Genomic DNA, 15,025 nt, shown 5'->3' on the forward strand with positions numbered 1-15,025 from the left:
GGAATCTAAATCCCTCCCTCCTACACCATCCCTGCAGCCACGCATTCATCCTGTCTATTCTCCTGTTCCTATACTCACTAGCACGTGGCACCGGTAGTAATCCTGAGATCACTACCTTTGAAGTCCTGCTTTTTAATTTATCTCCTAACTCCTTAAATTCACCTTGCAGGACCTCATCCCTTTTTTTACCTATGTCGTTGGTTCCAATATGGACCACGACTACTGGCTGTTCACCCTCCCCCTCCAGAATGCCCTGCAGCCGCTCCGTGACATCCTTGACCCTAGCACCAAGGAGGCAACATACCATCCTGGAGTCACGTTTGCGGCCTGTCTGTTCCCCTTACAATTGAATCCCCCATCACTATAGCCCTGCCACTCTTCTTCCTCCCCTCCTGTGCAGTAGAGCCACCCGTGTGCAGCAGAGCCACCCGTTATATATTATAATTTTGTCATTGAACTGTACATGTGTATCCAAGAATCAAACTAACAAGCAGAAAATATTCTTTGACTCTTCCGAAAGGCAATGAAACAATGGGGGCGAAATTCACCTTTAGCCAGGGCGCAAAATGGGTGGTAGCAGCGGTCAGGGGTCAGGGCTAGGGGTCATAACCAGGAATCGCAGGGGGTGGAGATCACAGGAGCCGGGGATCGGGTGTCCATGAAGGAGATCGGGGCCAAGAACCATGGGGGTCGGAAATAGTGGGGGCTGGGGATGGGGAGAGAAAGTTTGAGGGTTGGGGTCAGGCTCTGGGGTCATTGTGCTCAGGTAAGTTACTTACCTTCTTGGTTGGGCCTAGCAAGTAATCCTTATGCCTCGCTTACCTGAGTGTAGCCGGCATTGGCGCGGTTGCCTCAGGACAAACCAATCTTGGAGAGGAGGCCTCAAACAGGCATTAGGCACTTTATTTGCCTAAGCAAAGGGCCTACCGCTTGCTTCAGGCGTGAATAAAGGAGGCATATTTTTTAGTCCTTACCCAGTATGGCAGGCGACAAACTTCCAGTCGGAAATGTGCGCACACTTCCTGCCCGGCATATTAGGGCCTCAGTACTCCAAATAGCGCCTGAAAAACGGGTGCTGTGTGGACTAATTTCTAGGCTGATTTCTCTGACGAGCAGCTCATCTGCCAGTCAAAAAATTCAGAGCTTAAGAATGTCATGGTCTAGCTTTTCCTCCCATCCAAGTAGCTAAATGCAGCATCAATTCACAGCAATGGTTTGACTGAAGATTTTCTGCAGAAGGACTCAGGATATAATACATAGAGAACTCTGTTATACACAGAATGTGCCATATGATTTTCTAACAATAAAGGAAACATAACTAATATATGTTACATGAAAGAGAAAGAGTTTTATAATGAGTGACATGGACTATATCGGAATTTTCTGGTGTGTGGGGTGTCAAACAGTATTCTAGTGAAGAGTATACAGAAGTACGTTATCATGAAATAGCAGCAAATTTGTATTTCAGGAGTTTACCTGGAGATGACCACAGTCATGGCATAAATATCAATGGCAGCATCAGCAACTTTCTTCAATAAAAACTGCTGATCTGAAAAACAGCAAGAAGTTAGTATGGGGGTGGTGCCATAGGACTAGAGAATTGCAAATATTACACCCTTGTTCAAAAAAAGGGTGCAAGGATAAACCCAGCAAATACAGGCCAGTCAATTTAACCTAGGTAGTGGGGAAACTTTTAGAAACGATAATCCGGGACAAAATTAACAGTCACTTGGACGAGTGCGGATTGATTAGGGAAAGCCAGCACAGATTTGTTAAAGGCAAATAGTGTTTAACTAACTTGATTGAGTTTTTTGATGAGTAACAGAGAGGGTCGATGAGGGCAACATAGTTGATGTGGTGTATATGGACTTCCAAAAGGCTTTTGATAAAGTGCCGCATAATAGGCTTGTCATCAAAGTTGTAGGCCATGGAATAAAAGGGGCAGTGGCAGCATAGATATGAAATTGGCTAAGTGACAGGAAAGAGAGTAGTGGTGAATGGTTGTTTTTCGGACTGGAGGGAGTTATACAGGGATGTTCCCCAGGGGTCGGTATTAGGACCATTGCTTTCCTAGATATATATTAATGACTAGGACTTAGGTGTACAGGGCACAATTTCAAAAATTGCAGATGACACAAAACTTGGAAAGATAGTGAACAGTGTGGAGGGATAGTGATAGACTTCAACAGGACAGACAGGCGGGTGGAATGGGCGGACATGTGGCACATGAAATTTAACGCAGAAAAGTGTAATGTGATACATTTTGGTCGGAAGAACGAGGAGAGGCAATATAAACTAAGGAGTACAATTCTAAAAGGGGTGCAGGAACAGAGAGATCGTTGAAGGTGGCAGGGCAGGTTGAGAAAGCAGTTAAGAAAGCATACGGGATCCTGGGCTTTATAAATAGAGACATAGAGTACAAAAGCAAGGAGGTTAAGATGAACCTTTATAAAACATTGGTTCGGCCACAACTGGAATATTGTGACCAGTTCTGGGCACTGCACTTTAGGAAAGATGTGAAGGCCTTAGAGAGGGTGCAGAAGAGATGTACTAGAATTATTCCAGGCATGAGAGACTTCAGTTACGTGGGTAGACTGGAGAAGCTGGGGTTGTTCTCCTAAGAGCAGAGAAGGTTGAGAGGAGATTTGATAGAGGTATTCAAAATCATGAAGGGTCTAGACAGAGTAGAGAGAGAGAAACTGTTCCCATTGGTGGAAGGGTCACGAACCAGAGGACATAGGTTTAAGGTGATTGGCAAAAGAACCAAAGGCAAAGTGTGGAAAACCTTTTTTTTTACACAGCATGTGGCTATGATCTGGAATGCACTGCCTAAAGGGGTGGTGGAGGCAGATTCAATTGTGGCTTTTAAAAAGGAATTGGATAAGTACTTGAAGGGAAAAAAATTACAGGGCTATGGGGAAATAATAGGGGAATGGGACTAATTGGATAGCTCTTTCAAAGAGCCGGCACAGGCATGATGGGCCAAATGGCATCCTCCTGTGCTGTACCTACTATGATGTTAGTAAGGGCACTGTTACACGGGTTTGATACACCAGAGCATAGACTGCTATACAATTCCCTGTATAGTAAATTCCTATTTTAGTTGGTCAGGGGAACATGAAGAGCAGTAGTTCTTTTATGCAGAGCAAAGAAAATAATGTTTAAATAAACAACAAAAGGATTAGTCAACCAGATGTTTCCACATTTTTCTGTTTTGATGTAAAGGTGTTATAGAGCACTGAGTTCTGCAGTGCAGTGACAGTTCAGCAAATTTTCTGATTTGGTGTCCATTCAGATGGTGGATTATTAGCACCCACCCAACCGTTACCCCGCTGGCCCTGTCTGATTTTGCAGCGTCAGCTTCATTTACATAATGGGCCTAGCATTGAGAGCTCACCAGTGGGATCAGGAATCTCATGTAAGTAGACCTTAAAAAGGGCAGGGGCAAGATTGTTGCTGAGGTACAATTGCATACCTTCTGGCAAACCACTGATTAACATCAGAGACCTTCTGCACTCTTGGCCATAGGGAAAACAAGAGGGGAAATTACCCACAAAAAGGTTACCAAAAAAATGGTATTGAGTTTTCCTCCTGCTTAGATACACATTCCAAAAAACTATATGAAAGCACAAAAAATGGATATTGGCAGACCAGAATATACCACTATTGATCACACTTAGATTGTGTACTGAGAACTGAGCATCAATGAGCAGGTTGTTGGTGAGTAGGTGTCACTGGATGGCATTATTGATCCATCAATTTACTGATGACTGGGAGGAGGCGGATAGGGCAGTAATTGGCTGAGTTAGATTTATCCTTTTTTTTTGCAGATAGGATATGCCTGGGCAATCTTTCACAATATCTGATAGATGCCAGTGCCATAATTGTACTGGTACAGCTTAATTCATCCAGCAAGGTACAGATAGTCAGAGAGGCACTGAGTAAGCAGATTGCCCTGACAAAAGGAAGATTGCAGCACACCAATATGATGCGGGAGACTTTTTGTTAGCAATAGTATAGGGAACCCCCAGACGTTTCGAGACATCTGAACCTTTGTTTGAGGAGCCCTTTAGTATCCTCAATTATGATCTTTGTGGTTCCATGGCTTTGATTATACCTGTGTTGTTCAGGTGTGGTGGGGTTGCAGAGGGCTGTTATAAGCCATTTATGTAGAGGGTATCCCTTGTTCCCCTGGAGCTATCCTGTCACATTCCTGGAAGGGTCAAATATTGGGAGGGATGGTTGAGTGTCGCAGGATAAGAGCATTGTGGCAGCTGCCTGGGAACCTTGCACAAATTTGCATTATCCTGTTTCTATGGCTTTCTTACCCTGACCTCCTCCACCAGGACTTCCAGGAAGGCATGAGAAAACCTGGGAGCAGCACTCCGATTCATTCTGCTAATAATCCTTCTTTCAGAGTGGCATCAGGGAATGCAATCTCGCTTTAAGAGGTGCAATCTCGCTTTTAAAAGGCCTTGGATGGCCCACCGGAAATTGCACCACTAAAATGGATAGGCTGATGGTTTCACGATGTAATTGGGGGGCAGCCCAATCATATTCAAACGTGACCTGGGAGTTAAAATTGTCTGGGCCGCATGCTGGCAACATCAGGGGGATTTGACGCTTGCCCTGCCCTCCTCATGCCCAATTCACACTCCAGGTTAAAATCAGTCCGAGAGCGGGAGGAGAGTCCGAGAGGTGAGCGCAGTGTTAAAGGAGAGTCCCGAGAGCGGGAGGAGAGTCCGAGAGGTGAGCGCAGTGCAAAAGGAGAGTCCCGAGAGCGGGAGGAGAGTCCAAGAGGTGAGCACAGTGTTAAAGGAGAGTCCCGAGAGCGGGAGGAGAGTCCGAGAGGTGAGCGCAGTGCAAAAGGAGAGTCCGAGAGTGGGAGGAGAGTCCCGAGAGCGGGAGGAGAGTCCAAGAGGTGAGCGAAGTGCAAAAGGAGAGTCCCGAGAGCGGGAGGAGAGTCCCGAGAGCGGGAGGAGAGTCCGAGAGGTGAGCGCAGTGCAAAAGGAGAGTCCTGAGAGCGGGAGGAGAGTCCGAGAGGTGAGCGCAGTGCAAAAGGAGAGTCCCGAGAGCGGGAGGAGAGTCCAAGAGGTGAGCGAAGTGCAAAAGGAGAGTCCGAGAGCGGGAGGAGAGTCCCGAGAGCGGGAGGAGAGACCGAGAGGTGAGCGCAGTGCAAAAGGAGAGTCCGAGAGCGGGAGGAGAGTCCGAGAGCGGGAGGAGAGTCCGAGAGCGGGAGGAGAGTCCGAGAGCGGGAGGAGAGTCCGAGAGCGGGAGGAGAGTCCGAGAGGTGAGCGCAGTGTAAATCTAAGGCAAGTCATGGCAGCAGAGCTCGCACCCGTGATATGCTCCTCCTGCACTATGTGGGAAGTCATGGACACTACAGATGTCCCTGGCGACCATGTGTGCAGGAAGTGTGTCCAGCTGCAGCTACTGGTTAACCGCATTTTGGAGCTGGAGCTGAGGGTGAATTCACTGTGAAGCATCCGCGGTGCTGAGATTATCGTGGAAAGCACATTCAGTGACGTGGTCACAACGCAGGTAAAGATTATGCAGGCAGAATGGAAATGTGTGACTGCCAGGCAGAGTAAAAGGACTAGGCAGGTAGAGCAGGAATCCCCTGGGGCCATCTCCCTCTCAAACAGATATACCGCTTTGGATACTGTTGGGGGAGATGGCTTATCGGGGAAAGCAGCAAGAGCCAAGTTCATGGCACCATGGGTGGCTCTGCTGCACAGGAGGGGAGGAATAAGAGTGGCAGGGCTATAGTGATAGGGGATTCAATTGGAAGGGGAACAGATAGGCGTTTCTGCGGCCGCAAACGTGACTCCAGGATGGTATGTTGCCTCCCTGGTGCTAGGGTCAAGGATGTCACGGAGCGGCTGCAGCACATTCTGGAGGGGGAGGGTGAACAGCCAGTAGTCGTGGTCCATATCGGTACCAACAACATAGGTAATAAAAGGGATGAGGTCCTGCAAGGTGAATTTAAGGAGTTAGGAGATAAATTAAAAAGCAGGACCTCAAAGGTAGTGATCTCAGGATTACTACCAGTGCCACGTGCCAGTGAGTATAGGAACAGGAGAATAGACCAGATGAATGCGTGGCTGCAGGGATGGTGAAGGAGGGAGGGGTTTAGATTCCTGGGACATTGGGACCGGTTCTGGAGAAGGTGGGACCTGTACAAGCCGGAAGGGTTACACCCAAGCAGGACCGGGACCGATGTCCTCGTGGGGTAGTTTGCTAGTGCTGTTGGGGAAGGTTTAAACTAGAATGGCAAGGGGATGGAACCTGAGCAGGGAGACAGGGAAGGGGGAAACAAGTATAGAAACAAAAGACAGAAAGGGAAGAAGCAATAGTGGAAGGCAAAGAAAACAAGGGCGAAAAACAAATAGGGCCATAGTGCAAAATAAAACTAAGATGACCAGCAATCATAAAAAGACAAGTTTAAAGGCATTGTGTCTTGATGCGCGGAGCATTCGCAATAAGCTAGATGAATTAACAGTGCAGATAGATATTAACGGTTATGATATAGTTACGATTACGGAGACATGGCTGCAGGGTGACCAAGGATGGGAATTGAACGTCCGGGGTATTCAATATTTAGGAAGGACAGGCAAAAATGGAAAGGAGGTGGGGTAGCGTTGTTAGTAAAGGAGGAAACATAGAAACATAGAAAATAGGAGCAAGAGTAAGCCATTCGGCCCATCAGGCCCGCTCCGCCATTCAAAATTATCATGGCTGATCGTCTAACTCAGTAGGAGAGTAGGAGGTTTAGGGGTGATCTTATAGAAGTCTATAAAATAATGAGGGGCATAGATAAGGTAGATAGTCAAAATCTTTTCCCAAAGGTAGAGGAGTCTATAACGAGGGGGCATAGATTTAAGGTGAGAGGGGAGAGATACAAAAGGGTCCAGAGGGGCAATTTTTTCACTCAAAGGGTGGTGAGTGTCTGGAACGAGCTGCCAGAGGCAGTAGTAGAGGCGGGTACAATTTTGTCTTTTAAAAAGCATTTGGACAGTTACATGGGTAAGATGGGTATAGAGGGATATGGGCCAAGTGCAGGCAATTGGGACTAGCTTAGTGGTATAAACTGGGCGACATGGACATGTTGGGCCGAAGGGCCTGTTTCCATGTTGTAAACTTCTATGATTCTATTCTAGTACCCTGTTCCCGCTTTTTCCCCATATCCCTTGATCCCTTTAGTATTAACATGACTTGGCTTCCACTGCCTTCTGTGGTAGAGAATTCCACAGGTTCACCACCCTCTGAGTGAAGAAATTTCTCCTCATCTTGGTTCTAAATACCATACCCCGTATCCTGAGACCATGACTCTTGGTTCTGGACTCCCCAGCCCTCGGGAACATCCTCCCTGCATCTAGTCTGTCTAGTCCTGTTAGAATTTTATATGTTTCGATGAGATCACCTCTCACTCTTCTAAACTCTAGTGAATATAGGCCTAGTCGACCCAATCTCTCCTCATACGTCAGTCCTGCCATCCCAGGAATCATCTGGTAAACCTCCGTTGCACTCCCTCCATGGCAAGGACATCCTTCCTCAGATAAGGAGACCAAAACTGCACACAATACTCCAGATGTGGTCTCACCATGGCCCTGTATAATTGCAGTAAGACATCCCTGCTCCTGTACTCAAATCTTCTTGCAATGAAGGCCAACATACCATTCGCCTTCCTAACTGCTTGCTGCACCAGAATGCTTGCTTTCAGCGACTGGTGTACAAGGACACCCAGGTCTCGTTGCACCTCCCCTTTTCCAATCTGTCACCATTCAGATAATAAACTGCCTTTCTGATTTTACAACCAAAGTGGATAACCTCACATTTATCCACACTATACTGCATCTGCCATGTACTTGCCCACACACCCAACTTGTCTAAATCACATTGGAGCCTCTTTGCATCCTCTAGAGCCTCTTTGCATCCTCTAGAGCCTCTTTGCATCCTCAATCAATGCAATAATGAGGAAGGATATTGGCTTGGATAATCACGATGTGGAATCTGTATGGGCGGAGCTAAGAAACACCAAGGGGCAGAAAACGTTGGTGGGGTTATCTATAGGCCCCCAAACAGTAGTGGAGATATAGGGATGGGCATTAAACAGGAAATTAGAAACGCATACAAGAAGGGTACAACTATAATCATGGGTGACTTTAATCTACATATAGATTGGTCAAACCAAATTAGCGATAATACTGTGGGGGAGGAATTCCTGGAGTGTGTACGTGATAGTTTTCTAGACCAATACATTGAGGAACCAACTAGAGAACAGGTGATCCTAGACTGGGTATTGTGCAATGAGAAAGGATTCATTAACAATCTTGTTGTGTGGGGTCCCTTAGGGAAGAGAGACCATAATATGATAGAATTCCTCATTAAGATGGAGAGTGAAGTAGTTGAATCTGAAACTAGGGTCCTGAATCTAAATAAAGGAAATTACAAAAGTATGAGGTGCGAGTTGGCTATGATTGGGGAACTTTACTAAAAGGGATGACTGTAAATAGGCAATGGCTAATACTTAAAGAATGTGTGTAGGAATTACAACAATTATTCATTCCTGTCTGGCGCAAAAATAAAACAGGAAAGGTGGCTCAACCCTGGCTTACAAAAAAAATTAGGGATAATATTAGATCCAAAGAGGAGACATATAAAATTGCCAGAAAAAGCGGCAAGCCTGAGGATTGGGAGCAGTTTAGAATTCAGCAAAGGAGGACAAAGAGATTGGTTAAGAGGGGAAAAATAGGGTATGAGAGTAAACTAGCAGGGAACATAAAAACTGAGTGTAAAAACTTCTATAAATATGTCAAGAGAAAAAGATTCGTGAAAACAAATGTAGGTCCCTTACAGTCAGAAATGGGGGAAATTCACAAAGGAGGACACAAATAACCTCCCAGAAATGTTAAGGAACCAAGGGTCTAGTAAGTGGGAGGAACTGAAGAAAACCAGTATTAGTAAAAAAAAATAGTGCTCGGGAAATTAATGGGGCTAAAGGCTGACAAATCCCCATGGCCTGATAATCTACATCCCAGAGTACGAAAGGAAGTGGCCCTGGAAATAATGGATACATTGGTGATCATCTTCTAAAATTCTATAGACTCTGGAACAGTTCCTACAGATTGGAGGGTGGCAAATGTAATCCCACTATTTAAAAAAGGAGGGAGAGAAAAAACAGGGAATTACAGACCAGTTAGCCTAACATCAGTAGTGGGGAAAATGCTCGAGTCTATTATAAAAGATGTGATAACAGAACACTTGAAGGGCATTAATGGGATTGGACAAAGTCAGCATGGGTTTATGAAAGGGAAATCATGCTTAACAAATCTACTGGAGTTTTTTGAGGATGTAACTAGTAGAATAGATAGGGGAGAACCAGTGGATGTAGTGTACTTGGATTTTCAGAAGGCTTTTGATAAGGTCCCACACAAGAGGTTAGTGCGCAAAATTAAAGCACATGGGATTGGGGGGAATATACTGGCATGGATTGAGAATTGGTTGACAGACAGGAAACAGAGAGTAGGAATAAAGGGGTCTTTTTCCGGGTGGCAGGCAGTGACTAGTGGGGTACCGCAGGGATCAGTGCTTGGGCCCCAGCTATTCACAATATATATCAATGATTTGGATGAGGGAACTAAATGTACCATTTCCAAGTTTGCAGACGACACAAAGCTGGGGTGGAATGTGAGCTGTGGGGAGGATGCAAAGATGCTCCAATGTGATTTAAACAAGTTGGGTGAGTGGGCAAGAACATGGCAGATGCAGTATAACGTGGATAAATGTGAGGTTATCCACTTTGGTTGTAAAAACAGAAAGGCAGATTATCTGAATGCTGATAGATTGGAAAAGGGGAGGTGCAACGAGACCTGGGTGTGCTTGTACACCAGTCGCTGAAAGCGAGCATTCAGGTACAGCAAGCAGTTAGGAAGGCGAATGGTATGTTGGCCTTCATTGCAAGAGGATTTGAGTACAGGAGCAGGGATGTCTTAATGCAGTTATACAGGGCCTTGGTGAGACCACATCTGGAGTATTGTGTGCAGTTTTGGTAGTCTTATCTGAGGAAGGATGTCCTTGCCAGGGAGGGAGTGCAACGAAGGTTTACTAGACTGATTCCTGGGATGGCAGGACTGACATCTGAGGAGAGATTGGGTCAACTGGGCCTATATGCACTGAAGTTTAGAAGAATGAGAGGTGATCTCATCGAAACATATAAAATTCTAACAGGACTAGACAGACTAGATGCAGAGAGGATGTTCCCGAGGGCTGGGGAGTCCAGAATCAGGGGTCAGTCTCAGGATACGGGGTATGCCATTTAGAACCAAGATGAGGAGAAATTTCTTCACTCAGAGGGTGGTGAACCTATGGAATTCTCTACCACAGAAGGGAGTGGAGGCCAAGTCATTAGATGTATTCAAGAAGGAGATAGACATATTTCTTAATGCTAAAGGGATCAAGGGATATGAGGAAAAAGCGGGAACAGGGTACTGAGTTAGACGATCAGCCATGATTAAATTGAAATGGCGGAGCAGGCCCGAAGGGCCGAATGGCCTACTTTTGCTCCTATTTTCTACGTTTCTATGTTTCTTTCAGGGTTTGTGTTCCTGAATCTCTGCATACACTTTTTGCATATGCTGATGTTCAGTCAGATTTCCCAGTCATTTACAAAGCAGTGTTCCCACCTTGCTATGCTCAATCTCAGCTGATTTCACATAAGGCCTGAAGTTCCAAGGCATCAATAACAAAACTTCTATGAAATAACTGTTGCATGTGACTCCATTTTAGCATTAACTTCAATTTCATACAATTAAAAAAGTTGTGATAAAACTACAGAATGATTATAAAATGATAGAACAAAACCTGTCACAAGATAAATCAGGGTGTGGAAGATTGTTTGTCATCTTAGCTCATCGTATCATCAAGGCATCGGATTGTTTCATTTTAAATGATTCCAGGGTTTTCACCTCCACTATTCTATATGTTAATCATCCTTTGTGTGAAGAATTTCCTGCTATCGGTCCTACATTTGCCTTTTATTGGTTTGAACCTGTGAGCCCTTGTCCTACTTTCACATATTAGTTTGAAATAATTGACCAGATCTACCTTTTTCATACTGTTTACTATGTTATATCTCTATAAGTTCAGCTCTCAGGCCCCTATCATTGCTTCTTCTGTTTGGGAGCATATTTTTTTTAACAAGGTAGTTTCTAAGTGTGCGGGAGTTAGATGAGGAAAAGCCTCAGATAAGTGTAGGGCAGCCATCTCCACCCCCAACCAGGCATGGTGATTTTACTGAAATAAAAACAGAAAATGCTGGAAACACACAGCAGGTCAGACTGCATCTGTGGAGAGATCTGTGGCTGGATTCTCCTTTTTGGGACAGGGTAGGAACAGGGCAGGGGTTATAAGTGCTGCAGGAAACCTACCGCTATCAACCAGGAACATCAGGCAGCACAGCTTCAGCGATGAATAACTCACAGGAAAATGTATTAGCACTTCTGTAAAACGACTTTCTACAATGACAAAGTCAATAACGTGTCTCACACAGATGGACACCTTGCATTCTATCATGTGCTCCCTTATGTTTTACTTAGTTTTGCATCACATGAGTAACGACACACATACTTATTATTTCCTTTCTGTATTTCAATAGTAGATCTTCAATGGATGCTCCAAAGTGGTCAACAGCTTTCACCACCTGTAAAACATAAATCCCATTGTTGTTTTTTAAAACTGAATATTGACCTTCTTTGAGGGGAGGAGCTTATCAAGGGACATTAGTACTAGGAAACACAGCATTTCTACCTCAGGCAGCCAAAATCAGCATCAACAATAACTTGCATTTAAATAGCGCCTTTAGTGTAGTAAAATGTCCCAAGGAGGGTTATCAGACAAAATTTGACACTGAGCCACATAAGGAGATAGTAGGACAGATGACCAAAAGCTTGATCAAAGAGGTAGGTTTTCAGGAGCGTCTTAAAGGAGGAGGAAGAGGTAGCGAGGCAGAGAGGTTTACGTATGTTAGAGGTGGGAGAATTTTAAAAATCAGAATGCTAATTTTACTGGATTTAAAAACAAAATTGGATTATTTTCTCTCCCACTCTGCACTTACAAAATCTTGCATGGTGCATTGAAATAAAGTTAAGTGAAACAAATGGGCCAGGAAATTCCTCAGAGTTGCTGCCGCTCTGTAAAGAGAGTTTCCGCCATGCTTTCAGCAAAGTAATGGCATTGGAGCGGGAGCAATTCCAAGGAATTTCCCAGCCACGGTCTTCACAAATTCATCGTGCATAAGGTGCCTGTCACTCAATGAACTACCCCCATAGCCACCAAGGTAGAGTTTCAGTGCATGTTGCTCCAAGAATTGGCCTGTCCTAAGAGTTACCCACAGTCCTGACTGTCTCTTTAAGTGATATTATATTCATTGTAGTATCAGAAATCATTACCAACTCCCCACTCGTGATCAGATCAGGATGTGTTACATTCCTCAGCGATAGATTAGTAGCTATGCCCAGTTTTCTGTGGAATATAGGGAAGAGATTAAAACACATCAATAACCAAGTAGAAAAGATAACTCTTGCATGTTGCAAATGACAAGATGAACCTCATCTTTCACCTCTTTACTCCATGTCGCTTGCATGAAAAATTAACCTGTGATAATTATTGTAAAATACAGCATACAATGCATTCGAAAAGACTATCTGTGTCCAGAACTGCATTGAAGATGCAACACTTGAGTATTGGGAATTTCTGCCTCTTGTTGGCAAAATCATCCTGTTTATTTTACAGGACAGTTTCACCAACAGATGAGAGGAAAATATGACAGCGACCATGCAAAACCACAGCTGACACCTGCCTGCCTTTCTTCTGCCCTCCATTTCTATCATGAGTAACTTATAGGTGGCTCCTCTCAATGTGGTTTAGAAAAGGAGCTTAAAAAGTTCAATTTCTTTTTTCAAAAGTGCCAACACTCGACTAGTAACTATATGTGTGAGGTATTTAAAAAATCTTTTGTCAGTAAGTTTAGATTTGATGGAAGATCTGATTATGAACCTTGAATTTCCTGACAAGCACAGGAAGCCAGAAATCCAAATGGCAAATGTCTGCTACTTGTCATTTGGTTAGCAACTAGTTTCCAGAAATTGTCAGTATAAAGTAAACTGGAGTAGCTCTTCCAATTGACAAACTGTAGCAACAAGTTTTTCAAGTAGATCAGGAGGATTTGTCGAAAATAATCACATTGTAATGATCACTAAAATGGCCATTTGATCCTGTGTCACTGGATCATTTAAAAACTGCTGGCATTTAAAAAAAATGATTTGACAAATGTGTCCTCATAAAATGAATTTGTTAACAGTGACATTATGTAAATAATTCCACTGTGGGTCCAGCTATCCCACAAGCTGCAGGAACATTATGCACAATATCCCCACGGCAAGACATCACATAGCCAGCAAAGAGTGACTCCTGCTGAGTAAACTGAGTAACTGAGCATAGGTAATCTGAAGGGCAGACCTTTCACTATCTTGTATTGTATGCATACAGTTGGCATAACATATTAGATGTGAGTAGATGGTTACATGGATGCTTATATTAATAAGAATAGGCATAGATATACAAAGACATATATGAACCCAACAGTAATCAATGTGAATGAGGTTTTTTTTGCCTATTTTGTACTGTAAATCTTCAGGAGCTGACACTGAAATCTATACATGCCATATAGTAACAGAAATGAATTGTTCTCTTTTGCCTGGTATATACTGTACTTTTTGTTAAACTAAAAACCAAGGTGAAGGGCTAACTTTGGAGTATGCCATCAAGGTTCGGGAAGTAGAGATTAGATGACAATAAGTTTGGGTTTTAAAAGTCTACAGATTGTAGGAGACATGAAAGAACTCCAGAGGTAAGGAGTATCAGCATTTGGAGGTAGAGTGGAAAATTGTGCAACGTGACGATTTCAACAGGAATAGAAGGAAGGGTGGAAATAACAATATATTTGCTGCAGAGGGTGCTGAAGGAGGAAGCTTATGTAGCATGACATACTTGCCGTTTCGAAGAAGCAAGAGAGAGAGTTGGAAGAGCGTTGAGCATGGTAGTATTGATAAAATAGAGACAAGTAAGGTTGCAACAGAGAGAGGGAGAGAAACATTGGAAGTTTGAGGTGAAAGAGGACAAGTTTTCTCTTATATTATGCCAAGGTGTGTGAGAAAGGTGCTGGAAGAACCTCTCAGATATGGAGGCAATATTCAAGTTTTGAACAGAGTTGGGCTTTTAAGAGTTCAGAATTGTTGAGGTGAAAAGCAATGTTTGGTGTGAAAAAGGAGCACATGTACAGGACCTGATATTGGGATATGCACTGGTCATTTGTACAGCCCCGAATGTTTCCCCCTCCATGTTAGCTGCTCATAAGCCCATTATCTTTCTTGTCACCAAAGAAAGACAAGAGCCCTGGAAGTAACGGGGAGGCATAAGAGAGCGGGCGGTGCGGTGGTGGGGGGGGGGGGGGGGGGGGGGTGGGGAGGAGATTTAGTGGCTGGGAAATCCGGAAATATGACTTTTCTGGAAACAGCAGGACTTGTTTTAAATTTTTCAAATTTCTAGATTTAGTGGCTGGCTGTCGGGTGGGAAGGCCTACGGCACCAGGCTGCATACGGGGAGCGGAGAGGGAGGGAGGGAGAGATTGTGGGCTGTGGAGGACATGGGGGGCCGTGGAGGCCATAGAGGAGGACCTGAGTGAATATCGCGGGCCGGGGGGAGGAGATTGGTAGGGTCAGATGCCGGGAAATGGGGGGGGGGGGCGGGGGGAGGTCCAATTCTGGGAGGAGGAGATTGGGTGGGGGGAGGAGGTCGGACATCAGGGGTCCGATCACAGCAGGGTTCAGCGGATCAAGAGGATCCGGTTGCGAGAATGGAAGCAGGTAAGTTCGGTGGGCTGGGGAGGGAGCACTGTTGCTCCTTCTAGCCCACAAGCAGTGCTGGAAAGGCAGTTACCTGTTCCATTCTGCCATTCTCGCCTCTC

General features: G+C 44.7%; 1 protein-coding gene across 1 annotated transcript in view; it reads right to left on the minus strand.

Annotated features, from left to right (window-relative positions):
* Positions 1-15,025, minus strand: part of acadvl (acyl-CoA dehydrogenase very long chain) — a 71,119-nt gene that overhangs the window by 10,479 nt on the left and 45,615 nt on the right. The window contains exons 15-17 of the mRNA XM_067995741.1: positions 12,450-12,522; positions 11,629-11,701; positions 1,477-1,549 (exon numbers count right to left, since the gene is read on the minus strand). Coding sequence (XP_067851842.1) covers positions 1,477-1,549; positions 11,629-11,701; positions 12,450-12,522 — 219 coding nt within the window. The remainder of the gene's footprint in view (positions 1-1,476; positions 1,550-11,628; positions 11,702-12,449; positions 12,523-15,025) is intronic.

Source organism: Heptranchias perlo, chromosome 13 (genome assembly GCF_035084215.1).
Source record: "Heptranchias perlo isolate sHepPer1 chromosome 13, sHepPer1.hap1, whole genome shotgun sequence".
NCBI classification, from domain to species: Eukaryota; Metazoa; Chordata; class Chondrichthyes; order Hexanchiformes; family Hexanchidae; genus Heptranchias; species Heptranchias perlo.